The sequence below is a fragment of the Eleutherodactylus coqui genome, chromosome 1 (genome assembly GCF_035609145.1).
Source record: "Eleutherodactylus coqui strain aEleCoq1 chromosome 1, aEleCoq1.hap1, whole genome shotgun sequence".
In the NCBI taxonomy this organism is placed as follows: Eukaryota; Metazoa; Chordata; class Amphibia; order Anura; family Eleutherodactylidae; genus Eleutherodactylus; species Eleutherodactylus coqui.
Genome location: NC_089837.1, coordinates 469496198 through 469511881, shown reverse-complemented (window position 1 = coordinate 469511881; position 15684 = coordinate 469496198). Strand labels below are relative to the sequence as shown.

General features: G+C 42.9%; 1 protein-coding gene across 1 annotated transcript in view; it reads right to left on the bottom strand.

Annotated features, from left to right (window-relative positions):
• Positions 1-14682, bottom strand: part of CTDSP2 (CTD small phosphatase 2) — a 42289-nt gene extending 27607 nt beyond the window's left edge. The window contains exon 1 of the mRNA XM_066584386.1: positions 14149-14682. Within this exon, the coding sequence (XP_066440483.1) occupies positions 14149-14212 (64 nt within the window). The 5' untranslated portion in view covers positions 14213-14682. The remainder of the gene's footprint in view (positions 1-14148) is intronic.
• Positions 14683-15684: the final 1002 nt, after the last annotated feature.

Sequence of the window (15684 nt, the reverse complement as noted above, 5' to 3'; positions counted from 1 at the left end):
AGCTCGCCAGCAGGATGCACGCGGGCCGGAATCATCTGCAGAAGGTATGAATAGATGGTGCGGCGACCGCTTACAACGCGTCAGAGGATCGCTCCATTTTATGTCCTTCCTGTTGGGATTTTAATAAGCTGTGATTTTATGGATGTTGGATCCTTTTCTTGCCGTCTTCATGGACAATGGGCCGTCACTGCTCAACCACACACCGAGCCCCTACAGGTTCTAGGCTTTGGAAAATCCCTGTCCCGTGATCTCTCACCCCACCAACGAGCTGAATGTGGGGAATTCCACCCGCATGGTGCCCAATAAGAGTAAACAGGCATCAGCATCATACGCAGACAGGCAGGTGTGCCAAGTAGGAGCGAGGGAGGGCTGCCTTTGTATCAAGAAAGGGAATTTTATATACAGCAAAAACACAAAAACTTGGAACATATCGTCCTGCTTCTGAGCACATTTTATGCCCGTTACTTGCCATCGTGATGACACACTGACCTACATACTCTCATATACAAGCTAGAGCTTCACATGAAATGCATTCGTTGAACAGTAAATTAGATACACAAAAAAAAAAAAACACAGCATAGAGATGAACATTGATATCCGCTACATTGTTTCCATGACAGATGTTTGACTGATGAAACAAAATTGCAATGCTACATGGACCTGTACAAAGATAGCGCTCATAGGACAGGATCCTGTATATTGATTGAGTTATTACAGCCTGTATATTCAAGTCATCAGGGAGAACGCCAATCACAGACTAACTTTTAGATTAAGTAGCAGTCACAGCTCACCAGCTGTTTCGGATCTGGACAAGGATGACGTCATAATATCAACCCTGGCCCATGTTATCCACATGCCTGCCCATGCTTGGTGTTGGATGCCATCCGGAGCGCTTCTATGCAGGTATGCGGATGGTCTGGTTGGCTAAGAGTCATGTGTCCCAGCCAGCCAATCAGCACTTGTCTGTACACTGTTAATCTAGTTCCTCCTTATTCGGGATGCCAGTTCTACTTCTAGTCTGAAGGCGTTTCTGGTCAAGTCGGTGGCTCCTGACAGAGAAGTCTGTTTGGTGTTGTAACATCTCTCTCCTGACGTATTGGTATTTCCTCATCAGGTTCATAGCATGCTTGTTTAATATCTATAGCAAATGTATTATTATTTAATGTAGCAATCATCATCCCCGTTTCCAACTAGGGAGAGTTAGGGTCACCCGGGTTCCTGACGTGGGGCTGCCCTCATCAGGGAGAGTGCTCCACTTTTAGTTAGAATCAGATTTCCCATTCCTCCACTTTTAGGTTTTGTTCTAGTGTTCTCCATATTAGTACATCATGTATATAGACGTCTGAACGAATGAGGTCTTTTGCGTTCAGCTCTGTCTGTGACCTTTTGGTAAATTAAATACATAGCAGTCATTTCCTTACATTTCATGCTGACAGAAGTGGGGCAACTCACTTGAACTAATCAAGGCCAAGTTTTAGCCATCTAAGATCACATGACTAAGCTCTAGAATTGCATATTTTTAGTAGAGAACATCTGATACGTGATCTAAAAATGATACACCCAACTATGTTAGAAGCACCAACGAGGCTCACACACCCAAATAAGCATTTAGAACTGGTCAGCTTTCTGCCCCAATGGAAAGATCAGATGCCCATTCGGTACAAGTGTTTTCATGGGGTAAAGATAAGGCGCTCGGTCTAACTACTTTCTGTTGTATCACTTCAGAGAGCAGTGTCCTTTTAAAAAGGGACAATAAAGGTAAATGTATACATATAACCAATTACGTGTCCATCTACAAAACACCTTGAATGCTATTAAAAAAAGGGAAAAATCTAGTAGAAAAAGCAGGGCTCCAGCCCCTCTAATCTTTTCCATTCTATCTAATTAATGGGCAGGTTTAGCATGCCTAGTCTGCCAGCATACAGTTGTAGTAGTAGAACTTTGTTGCAGCCATAAATTCGCCCAATTTAAGGTTGATAGTGGAAGCATGTATACGTCTCCACCCGATATAACATTTTTTTTTTACCTTCACAGAAACCAGATTGCCCTACAAAATACCCCAAATTTCTAGACAAATGGGGGCGTCTGGATGAGTAGCTCATATCTTCTACAATAATCACTGCTGTGCCACGTCTTCCATTCCCAAGTGTAGCTATCCAAATACTAAATCTTTTGACATACACCATCTCTGCTGTGCTAGGCTTCTCTATTGTATTATGTTATTTGGAATTGTCTTTTGATTGTGCTTGCCTCTCTCTAAATATCCTACCCAAGGCCTCATGTCCACAGGCGTTTTTCACTGCGTATTATGCACGCGTTGCAGAGCCACGAGATACGCGGTGAATGCAGTCAATGGATTTTTGATGATCCATACAGATGAGAGTAAGGACACTGTGTGGCGATATGCATAAGAAAAAAAAAAAAGATGCATCATGCTCTATTTTACCACATATTACATGCATACAGCCCTATTCATCTCTATGGGTGTGTGTGAATATGCAATGCACACACAGTGCTTAAAGGGGTTGTCTCGCGGCAGCAAGTGGGGTTATACACTTCTGTATGGCCATATTAATGCACTTTGTAATATACATCGTGCATTAAATATGAGCCATACAGAAGTTACTCACTTACCTGCTCCCTTGCTAGCGTCCCCGTCTCCATGGATCCGTCTAATTTCGCTTTCTTCTGGCGTTTTTAGACGTGCTTGCGCTGTGCGGTCTTCTTCCTGGTGAATGGGGCCGCTCGTGCCGGAGAGCTGGTCCTCGTAGCTCCGCCCCGTCACGTATGCCGATTCCAGCCAATCAGGAAGCTGGAATCGGCAATGGACCGCACAGAGCCCACGGTGCACCATGGGAGAAGACTCGCGGTGCATCGTGGGTGAAGATCCCGGCGGCCATCTTGGTGAAGGAAGAAGAAGGAAGACGTCGCAGAGCGGGGATTCGGGTAAGTAATAAAATTTTTTTTTTTTTTAACACATCCTTTGGGGTTGTCCTGCGCCGAACAGGAGGGCCTATGGAAAAAAAAAAAACGTTTCGGCGCGAGACAACCCCTTTAAGCAACTGGTTGTATAAGCACTGCATGTGAAATGCATGTTGCTAAAATACATGCTGATAAAGTGGCAAAAAGCATGAAGAAGTTCTTGCGTTGTTTTGCACGCATATTGAAACGCAGTGGATACATGGCAAAAAACACATACGCAGGGAAAAAGATTCTATACACAGCTAATGGGTATGAGGCCTTATACTCGGAGATTGTACTATGTTTTTCTGTGGAAATGCTGTTTAGCTCCTCCCCCTTTTACATTATTTGTAAACTAAATAGTTTTCAATAAAAATACAACACAACTACAGTACATGTGTAATTTAATTCACGTCTAGTGATTGCTAGAAAGCAAGGTACTTTTTACTGGCAGCCATAACGAGGTCTTATGTCTATTTGCCTGCCAACTTCTTCACTCAACGGCTGCAGTTTCCACCGGCAGAGGACACTATCTGCAGCGCAGAAGGGATCAGGGTGGTCTCCGATAGCATGCAGTATATGCCTAAATTATCCTCTGCATTGCTTTGACATACACCAATGGCAGTAAAAAGAAGGGGGGCAGGGGGGTGGATTAGGGGCCAAAACACGACTGTACAAATATCATACAGAACATCTAAAAATCTTTTATGCCATACCGACGATACTAACATATACTAAAAGGACAGATGATGGAAGGGACTGCTAATATAAATGATACGTAATAACTAAAACGCCCCTGCAGGCAGTTCCGAGGATGCTGGAAGGGAGAACTCATGTTGTGTACAGCATTCTGGTGTTGGGAGGGGGGGGGTGTTTAAATAATTTGCATTATAATAACTGCTCATTAAGGGATTTCAATAGAAGTAGCAGTAATGTAACAACATCCCCTGTCTTTATACCACTAGTAAATAAAGAATTCAGAAGCTAGACAGTCAATTCTATGCGCCAAGGAAAATAAAGGAGTATTCGAGGATCAAGTTCATATTTGATTCCACAGTAAACACAAAATTCTCCGTTTATAAGCCGTTCCACATCTTTCAATCAGCTTCATAAAAGTCTGTTGCCAAGAGAGACGATCACTTTATGCGGTCAGCGCTGCACGACATGCATGGATGTTGTAGTCTGCAACCCTGCAGAACCTGCTGATCTGATTATACAGCTGATCACACAAGCGATCCAAGTGTGAAGGCTTTATGGGGTGACAACTATCTAAAAGTGTACGGCCAGTTTATACTGCATCGTGCAGTACATGCTGTTATATTCCCCACCTAGATCAGAAGCAGTCAAGTTCTGCCTGGAGAGCACCTAGTAGGTGAGAGGAGACTTTAAGGCCATGCATTCCACTCTGAGAAATGTATGCAAATGCCAAGATGCAACAATGTATCAACAATGCACTGTTGACACATTGTTCCATTTGCATATATTCCTCACCTGCTCACAGGATAGATAGGCATTTGGGCTTTTCCAATATCCAAGGCTATAGTTTCATGAGTGCTTGAAGAGAAGACAATTTGTAACAGAGTAATAGACAATATACGTTAGTTAGCATGGATAATGTGATCCGTTTCATCAGGGAATGTTCCGACTAGGTACAAAATGCTCCCAGTGTAAAGTGCAGACAAAGTATAGAGCAGCTGCTATAGCAACCCGATTGTAGCTTTTATTTCTCCGGAGCAGGTTAGGAAATGGAAGAAAGGCTGCTTTCTTTATATACGCTAGACAGACCGTTCTGCATTAATAAAAAGATGTTTCATATGGAAATAATAATGAAGTTCTGTATCTTCCCTGCTACAAGCCAGACATGTAGGTGTTCCTCATCAAGCTAGAAATAAGACAACTTCAGACTTCACTCTGAAGTCTAGCAACAGTCTCGAATCAGGTGCCGTTTTCGGTAAGTTGCATTTAAAAGGGAGTCAGTCATCAAAACGATACCCTTCAAACATTCTTCAGAGCACTCAAAGTGTGTTCCTATGGCCGAGACGGGAAAACCAGCACTCCATTTCTGCCCAACTGCTTGCGTAGCGCTTATTGAAGTGAATGACAGCTATGGAAACAGCGTAGCACATGGCGCTAAACTGTTTCCGCAACTCCGAGTTCTAGAAACAACGTAGCGAGCTGTGCTACACAGCTTCCGTAGCTTGTGTTTACTTCATTGGAAGCTACAGAAACAGCGCCTGGCGGTTTTCATAGTTACTGTGTGGCTATGAAAGGCCAAGATGCGATTCGCACACGCTTTGTACTAGGAAAAAAAATAAAGATTAAATCAGACATGCAAATAAGCTGCCAAATGCTGTGGGGGTATTCCCAATAGTGCCAAGTGCTCCGGTTCTCACCACATAGACCTCCCCACTTACCTGAGCGACAGCCCCGCAATCAGAACACCTTCATGACGTCAACTACCTCCACACAGAAAACCAGCAGATCCTCTGTTGCTTGGCAGCCTGGCGTCCATGCAATACATCTGTGACCAGCTGTCCATAGCATTCCTGGCATGCACTGGGTTACGAGTGGCGTATGTGAGATTTCTGTGTGCAGGTGCGTTACGTCATGAATGTCTTCTGATTGACATCCATGCAATTAGGTAAAAGATGGAGGAGCTGGGTGGAATTACGTGGCAACAAGCAGAGAACTTGCCAGGTCAACTGCATATCGGATTAAACTTTAATTTTCCTCGGGAATGAAGAGGGTATGAATAGCAACAAAGGTATGTCTTTGTATGCGTAGAAGTGCTCTAAAGAACGTTTGCCGGTAAGGCGAATCTGGCATGGAAATTACACCCTCCAAACCCCTGCAACCTGACCACGTTGTCATATATACAGCACAACAGAGTTCCTTTTTAAAGGGGTTGTCTTACCAGTTAGCATTTAAAAAAAAAAAAAAAAACACTTAGAACCCCTTCAAAATAATAGTAATACTCACCTGACCGACCCACCGCCGCTCACAATCTGAAGCTTTGCGGGGGTTCCCTGCAGGTCTCTGTACTCCCTGGACAGTGTTGACTCAGGCATGTTGTGACTCCTCAGCGGGGATCAGGTCACTGCCATGGTCAGCGATAGGCTACAGTAGTCACAAGATGTTCAAGTCAACACGGACCAGAAGTACGGAAACCAGCAGCGGAACTGATACAGTGTCAATAGGAAGGCAGCGCTGGGGCGGGACGTGCTTTCTAATAAAGCTATAGCAACAGAAGTAGGAAAGCAATGCATCATTTAATGTAAGGAGGCTGGAGCAGAACAACCGAGCATCTCATTTGTTTCTGGCCTTTATGGAGTACACGTGAAATAGACACTTGTCCTCCACTGCAAATGTACATCTTGGAGCAATAGGTGACAGGCATCATTCTGTCCATTACTACAGCTCCAACAAGGGTAATCCTTTAACTTAAAGTGATCCTCTAGTCCTGGACAAACAAAGATGGCCACACCACTTCTCTGACTACATAGTGCACGCTGTTTATTAGCATGCGTCATTAGCACGAGGGCTCTTTTACACGGGACAGCCTGTCCAACAGGCCGCCACAATGATAATAGCCCCTGTGCTCTTACACAGGAACAGGCATTGCTCAATGAATGGACAAGATCATGCAGCTATTGGCTGTGTGCAGTCTTAGGCCCCCTGCACACGGGGGGGAAATTCTGCAGCAGGATTTCCTGCAGAATTTCGCCCGTGCCCGCATGCATAGGATTGCATTGCAAAACGCAGTTCTATGCACACAGCCGCGATTTGTCCGGGTGAAAAAAAACACACGCGGAAAACAAATCGCGGCATGTTCTATAATGTCAGTGGTGATGGGCTGCCTCCGCTCTGTGCATGCGCCGACTGGCCGGCAGCCAGTGCATAGCAGGAGACAAAGTTGTTGGGAGCAGGTGAGCTGCAGGCCTCTGCAGGGGCCATGGGACCGCATCGCAGCGGGATCCGACCAGGCCATCTGCAGGCGGCCTTAGCCGCAAGCAGTTTTTGCTATGCGAGGGTGCACCCTTAGACTACCAATGCATACTATGCACATCAGGTAGTCAGAGAAACGGTTCGGCCATCTTTGTTTGCCCAGGCCCAGAGGGTCACTTTAGTGAGTCTTCGCACGGGCAGAATGATTACACCCAGTTGCAGCGGAAGTTGCTGCTGCGGAATTCCGCACCAAAATCCGCAGGGCTCCCTGTGGATGGTGATGCGGGATTGCAGGCAGATTTAAGCCATTTTCTTACTTGCATTATTCTTATTCTTCTGCTGGATAAATATGCGCTATGCTTTCTGCTCATTACATGTTATAAGAAGTAACCCATTATACTAGATGGGCAGAAAAGAACGGGTAATTGGTAGATACAAGGAGAGTAATTAACAGAACAACTGTATTGTGAATAAGTTAAAAAGAGCGAGGATAATCATAGCTGCCATCCTTTGGCTCTGTTCATAACACATTCGGGAGCTATGTTTGGCGCATACGTCACAAAATTCTCAAGATGTGAATATTTATTTAGCCGGGCGTATGCAAACAGTGGCCTTTTGGCTAGTATAACTTTTTCAACTGTATTGAAAAGTCGGCTACGGCTTTCAATACAAGTGGATCCTGTATACTTCTGGCAGCACCCTTTAAATATGCATGTGAATGACGTGAACACAGCATAGTTCCAGCTGTACAAGTCTGGTCGGTACAAGCTATAAACTGCCATACACACATATGCATATATTAAAACTTAGGTACGGAACCTCCAGAAAGCCTAATAAAATGCCAGCATAAAATACTCTAATGCCACTTTAATTTTATAACTTCGTCTCGCTACTTAATTAGCAATGTTTGGCCTAACCGAGAGCCAGATTAACAACATTTTTGGACTTTTATACCCCACATAGAAAGTATCTGCAACAATATTTATACACAAGTATATATTTTTCCCCCATAGGAACACAATTGTATAGTATTCTGATTCAAGTGAAAACCTCAGTGGATACAAGTTACCAAATAAAGATAACATACCAAAGACGTAGAAATACTTGACTGATTGACAAGAAGCAGATTTCTAGAAACAGTTATTTGGCATCGCCAGAACTTAGACGCCAGTGAGCCTTGCACAGAGCGTCAAACGTCTCCAGTTACTCCATGAGGAAATTAACCCATTACATAACAGCAGATGAGGTCTTGTCTTCAACCAGAATTTAAAACCCACATGTATAAAAACAGTACAATTCTTTAACCCCTTGACAACCAGGCCAAATTTTAGTCTAAGCTTCCATCCACACAGCCGTATTACCCATCTGTGTTCTACAGCTATGCAATAAGAACGCACACAGGAATTTTCGCCGCACGAGCTGTGAGATGCCCCTGCTAGTAAGAGAAATAGAGCAAGATGCACCAAAATGTGTTTTTACATTATTTTCACCAGTTTTGACATAAATGATAGTAAATAGATCAGTGCTTGTCCATTTTTTGGAAAATGTGGTAAATGTGGTATAAAATTCTGAAAAAAGTTATTTTTTTTTTATGCAAAACACACCAAAATTTGCACCTTTTTCCTTTAAACACCAGAAAACTGCCGCAAGTACCTTGATAAAGTCTCCTCATTGTGTTTGGTTTCTTAACTTTTCGCTACCAGTACACTAGCCTATGTATCGACAATTAAACTGGTAACCATTAGGTCATACGTACACTCAAGTTGACCTAACAGAGGCAAACAACTTCAGAACCCTATAATGGGCCTGGCATTCTCTACCCATCTAACAGACATTGGCATCTATTGCATCCTAGGGATGCCCCTACCAAAAGTAAGCCCACCTTTGTCCATGCCCTTACATACTGTAATCAACCTTTTGGATGTTGCTATCAAATCAAACAGTAGAGAATAGAAGTTTCTCTGATCTTCAGTGTTTGAGTAGTACAGATGCATTATAGCCTCTTCCCCAATCATAATTCTGTATGCACAGTAGCCACACCCCCAGAATGGCATAATTTTATTGCAGGAGGTTGGCAGACATTGCATACGTCATAAGTCCCCGAGAGGTCTTGTGATAAATACCTTGTGCACTGCTAGATTTCATATTTTAAGAATAGCTATGGAACGCATATGATTTATACCAAATTTGGGAACATCTAGTGAAGTGTTCTGCAACCTCTGCATCTCCAGGTGTTCACAAACCACAAGTCCCAGAACACAGAACTCTAAAGGCTTTCATACCGTGCTGGGACTTGTAGGTCGCAAAAGCTGGGGAGCCACAGATTGCACATCAATGAGATGGTTATTTTCCGGTCAGAAAGAACCTAATAACGATCAGATCACATCATCCAGACTAGCTAAATAGCATGAGCCAGAAAAGTCACTAATAATCCTGGATTGCCCACTCATTAGCAAAAGAATGAGCTATTGTGTGAGAAAGTACACAGCAATCCTCACATAGTGCAAGTCATGTCAGCACATGTGTTCTCCAGTTCACGTGGGGGTTTACTGTACCTGTGTTATAACTAGGACTGATACAAAGTATCCTGTTTATGTGACACATTGTTATTTAGTAACAGATCACATACATAGCATACTATGTTCTAGTCTATTATTAGGGCTCAATAGGTGTTCACTCTTTTGCCAACGAGGAGAACAGAAAATTAACTGTTGACTCAGACTTATCACCAAAACGTAGGTTCATCTTCACAAGCAGCAATTCCCCAATAGATATTTAATACCAAAAATGCTCACTTTGCAATTTGTAGTTTTCTGGTAATACAGATAACTAGATGAGGGGCAAGCAAAAAAAATTCCCAACATGCCCTGCAAATCCATCAGCAGAATACGGGCAGTTGTATATTTTATGTCTGTGGCGCAGCACACACACAATGCCATAAAACTGAATACAATCTGGCAACAGGCAGGTGAATGGGAATATCAATTCTATAACCTCCTTGCTCTATTATCTGAGCACTACGGAAGTTTGATAAATATGTATTAGGAAATGGCCATTAATGCAGTTACCTACTGTCAGAGTTACACCCAATTAAAAAGGTGCGCATACACATTAGGACTGATCCACTTTAATTGTAGATGGATCACTACTAATTGCTGGCCAGCACCTGGAATTAAATGGCAAGTCCAGATGCTGTCAGATTACCAAAGGTAAATAAGGAAAATGGAACAATATTTCTGCAGCGCCACCTATTGGAAGGCAACATTTCTGCGAATCAATGTTAGACTCTTTATACAAGCCTTGTAACAATGACTGGGAATTGAAAGCCAAGCCAGAATCCATACACAGACTGCTGTTTGCCCCTCATCAGTGTGTAGTAGGTTTCTGGCTTGACTAGTGAGAGGCCTGTAAGGCGAGTCAGGAACGCTATCTTTTCTCCTTAGGGAGAGCACCTAGAAGGTGAGTGAGGAGACTTATAAGGCCATTCATGCTCCTCTGGGTGATCTGTCTCTAGTTAGAGTGGATCAACAGCAAAATGTATGTAACGTGCTAGGTTTGCTTTAAGTGAACCATCAAGTTGAACATACTGTATATCAATATGCTCAGATTAGATTGTATCTACAAAGCTATCGAATGGAATTGATTGGTCCCCGCTAACTCGGGGTTTATAAGTCCAGTGAGTAGTCAATACTTGAAAGCCTTTCCCATATAGGTGAATTATACAATATTAAGTCAATAGGACAGCCCACGGGAGTCCTAAATCTAGAGGATGATCAAAAAGGTTCCAAGTTGAATAGTGAATCATTTTTACAAATTATATATGATTAAACTGCTCAGTTCCTCCTGTTACACTAATATAACATGCAACACCCGCTACACACATGCCAGACAGCATGTCAAACATGGAAGATTCCCGTTAAACTGGTCCTATTAATTAACATAACATGATTTAATCTAGTAATGTAATTGCTGGACACTTAAATAAAACCTGTCAGTTCCCCTAACAAGCAGGATGGACGGAATACATTTACAATTACTCTCCCTCTGACTCCATTGCTGTTATTTTCCCTATAGGCTCCCTTGTTCGCCTGCACCAGCTACCATAAGAGACTAGTCTACGGTTATGTCAGTGGTTTCCACTGCTTAGCGTTAACAGCTGATGTGTTTGATTGACATTGGGGGATAAAGACTGCCCCCCTTGAATAGATTAACCCTTTCCAATCCAATTTGTATCCTGGTTTTCCTAGGGGCCTTACTCTTTTTCTGCTGTTATACAACAGCGCTATCTGCTGGCTAAAGCCAGTACTGGATGAGGTGACACGTTGGATAGGCTCCGACAGCAGAGAGGCTGGCAATATACAGTAAGAGAACCCCGACAGACGTCCTCCAACATCGGAGCTGTATAGCCTTAAATCATAATGTCTTCAGACGTCATACAGTGGATTGGAAAGGGTTAAAGAGTCTGCAGGACAGCAGCTCTAAGGGCATGTCCACGGATTTGCTGTGGATTCTGGAAAATCCACTGCTTTTACAGTACAATGAATGAGATTTTCAAAATCTTGTTCACATGCTGCGGAGAAAATTCACCAAAAATCTGTGCAGAAATTTACAGGCGGGCGGATTTTAAATCCACAGCATGATAATTAGCTGCAGTGGATTTGTGGCATGGATTCCACCTCTTCAAAATGAGGGGGTTGAAGTCTGCACCAAAATCCGCAACAAATGGTGTAGATATGCGTTTGCACTGTGAATCTGCTGTGGACACTCCACAGCAAATTCTGCCATGTGTGGACATATCCTAAAAAGGGATGCAGTCAGTCCCACAAGTCCTCTTTAACATTAATGTTCAAGGCGAATCTACATATTGGTATTGGTTGTATCACTGTTTGCGTGAGTTTCAGAAAACTGTAGCAAAAGGTTACAACAAAACTGCAAATTGTGGCATTACCCTTCCACAAACCATCAATAAATGCTGTTGTAAGGGTTAAAAAAATTTTTTTTTTAAATTTAATTCTGTTGGCATTTCCCTTTCAGTGTGATCATGACTGACAGAAAAAAAGTCTCACAATGCAACACAGACATTGAATGTAAGATTTGCAAACTATTCAGTAGCCGTTTCCTTGTAATACAGGCAAACATTTGTTATCTTTCTGCAGAGAGGTTTGTCATCGAGAAGAAAGAGGAAGCTGAAAAAAAAAAAAAACGAGGGAACAAACAAACATCACGGGAAAATTAGGTGTGAAGATAGATAATAATGGAACATAACGGAGTATTTTCCCGCCAAAGTTAGTCTTTTTTTTTTTTTTTTTTTTTTTATACGAGTGCCGTACTATACGAAGAAATTAGGGTGCGCAGGCTCCACCCACGTCCAACCTCCTTTCCTGAGTAAGTGACTGCACAATAACAAGAGGAAACACAGGAACAGGTGCCCCCCATCCCACAGGGATGCTTCAAGAGTGACATACATTTTTCACTTTATTTGGAAGGGACAAATCGACTTGAAGTCTGCTTATTTCCCCCTCTACTATGAACTCCATGATTGTCAGTCTATTCATCAATAAAAAAAATAATAATATATGATTATAATATCACGTGCCATACCATGAAACACACATAATAGCACGGGAGCACTTAGAAAACACAAATACTTTTATAGTGGTCAAAGTAACGAGCAATCATAAAAATGATTTTTTTTAAAAACAGGGAGAGAATCTACTATATGCAGACACCTATTTGTCATTAAAGATGAAGCATGCCAACCCTTTTTCCATGAGGTTTACTGTAAACATCGCTCCAGTAGGGGAACCTTCTGGCTGTCCTGTCACAACTTGTCAACTAATGTTATGAAATGCTCATTTACGCCAATCTAGAAAAACACCATATTTGTAAAAAAAAAAAAAAAAACTCCCCCCCCCCCCCCCCCCCCCAAAAAAAAGGAAGAGAAAAATCAAACAGCGGGCACACTGTGCCAAATGTAAACGACCTGTAGCAGTTGGCGAAAACATCCCAGATGGTTAATGGCACTGCATTAAATAATCTGTACAAACAGCTGCACCTGATAAGTGCACATCAAAGGGAGCGTGTGAACATCAATCTGTACATAACGCGACCTCTTTTGGCGCACAGATAGCTTACCAATTTTTTCGTGTTAACCCCTTTACGCTCACTCACATCCATAGCTGACATGACAAAAACGTATGACTTGGATACGCTCAGCAACTAGCGGTTGTATATATAGACAGCCATCACATGGCACCGACAAACTAAACAGATGCAAGGAATCCATTTTGGAGCTTAGCACGAACCCTTTTTTTCCTGCCCCCCCCTTGATCGCAAATTACGTATAGATAAATCTGATGAAGGAAACCCATAAATGCGATTGCTCCTTAGAAATAGCCAGGTTACATCCGAGAGACGTGAAGTTGCAGATACCTGTACGATTCTGGGAAACGGCTTGTTTGTTTTGGTTAAAACTAGAATAAAAGCCACTTGGTCTTTATATAACAACACAGGTGGAGCAAAGTTATTATAACCTTCATCAAAAGCATATTAAATCGTCTGATATGTGTTATTCGGATCACTGAAACCATACAGACTATAATAAATCTAATAGAATATTGTAGAATATCTAGAATAAAATATTGAGTTATATTTGCTGGTTGCCAAATATAATAAGTTAGCAAAAAAATTAAAAAAAAAATTTAAAAAAATTTAAAAAAAGCAAGGTCCAAAAATACCTCCAATAACGCTCTACTAGGGCAATACCTGTCAAAAAGGACCAATTAGAAGAAGAAGAACTGCAAACATCAACAGTTGAGGCATCAACTAAAAACCATAGACCCCCTTAAAAAAAAGGGGGGTGTCAACATGAATACATACAAGTTCAGCTCAAACAATGACAGGTTTAGTAATAATCAGGCTGCAAGAGGAAAAGCATTATTTAAAAATGTGTCCTGCTCACACCCCTACGTACAGGGAGGGGTCTTCACTTGTTTTCCTTCTAACCAGAAAGATCAGATTACAATGTTGCAAAAAAAGAAGAGAAAAAAAAAAATCAAACATTCTAAAATAGATACAATGTTGCAAAATCATAACACTGGGGAGGAAAAAAAAACATGCAAAGGGATAAACAAACAGAGAGGCACAGGCTGCATTTAGGCTCCATGACAAGCGGAGAGCAACATGAAGCATGGGAGATAAACAAGTGCAGATGGCAGCAATGGTCGCCCACAGCATCATTACCTTGCTTTGGATGCACCAGAGGCTCTTCTCTCTGCACTTGGGTGATGATACAGCTGCTTTCCATCTAATACTTGCACGGATCCAGTGCGGATTCTCGTCTTCCCAGATCTGATCTGCAGATCTCCACCCCAGCGATCTTCCCCCTTTTTTTTTTTTTTTTTGCAAATCCCTGACCCCCCTCACTTATACAATCCTCCCTTGCACAATAACAGTGTCCCTTGCAGCTGGGGATAAAAGGCTATATACATCCCCTATAGCGCCTATACATACAAGGTCCCAGCCCAAATATCAGAATTGGTTCAACATGGAGAATCCAGACTAAAGAGAAGCAAAACAACAGAGGAAATAGGACATCGGCTGTTTGTTTCAAGGCCCCCCCAATACTATAGATAAACAACCTTCCCCGATCAGCCTCTTCTGCCCTGCAATCCTCTTTGGAGCTGCACCCCGGGAACGTAACTTGGCTTACAATTAAAAGCTACGATCGTCAGAGCGGGGAAAATAAAAGATTTCGTGGAAATTAAGCTTTGTTTTCCTAGAGCAGGGCAGTGTGATCGGGGAGCCTTGAAACCGCCGTCGCCTCAGATTGGATGGCAGAGCTGTGGGCAGTCTGAAAAAGGCGGGCTTCTACTATGCAGTGTTTATCTAACTACATTCCAGTGCATAAGCCCTGTGTGTGCAGCGAATGGGCCGAGCAACAAAAGGCGAGCTGCTCTCTAGTCACTCCACGCCTTTTCCTCTTTGGGGCTCGGAGTGAGCTGCACTGGGCACTGAAATGCAGATGGATGGCATCCAGCCCTCCTAGTGCCATCACGTCCAGTCACACAGTAGTCAGGGACCATTCGACCCGCAGGGCGTGAGGAAATGGTTAAAAAATCTATTCATGAAACGTCCGAAAATAAAAAATGGTTCTACTTGCCTGCGTCGCTTTTACTGCTACTAACGGTTGGAATTGTGGAATCCGCGATTGTCTCCTGCGTGGACGATCGGCAGCGTTCCGCGGAAATGGAGCATCCGCATGTCCGCTCAAAGTGACTGCATCATACACTGCTTCCTTTTCGTGCGGGCTACGCACGGACAGCTTCCATTGAAGTCAACGGAAGCTGTCCGACCCGCGGCCCGCCCGTAATTGACATGCTAGGCGATGATGCGGGAAAGATAAACACGTAAATCTGTACTGCGCATGTCTGAAGGCGAGCCGGCTGGACCATCCGCAGTTCAGAGGAAGACAAGAAATGATAGGTCTGCAGGGTCACCGGCCGAGTACAGGGTCCGATTCCGTTGTGGGATCCCTGTTGGTGCGCAGCTGGCCCTAGGGCTCCTTCCCACTGGCGATCGCGATATGGCCGCCAGAAAATCACGGCAAAATTGCAATTTTGTTCACTAAATTTTTAAGTGTTTCCGCAATGCTTTTTCTGCAAAAACATTACTGCCACTTGCGATTTTCTTGCACGATTTTTGCATTATGTTTTTTTTTTTACGCAGAAGTCAATAGGACTTTGTAATGTTAAAAACGCATTGCACGAAAAAACCACA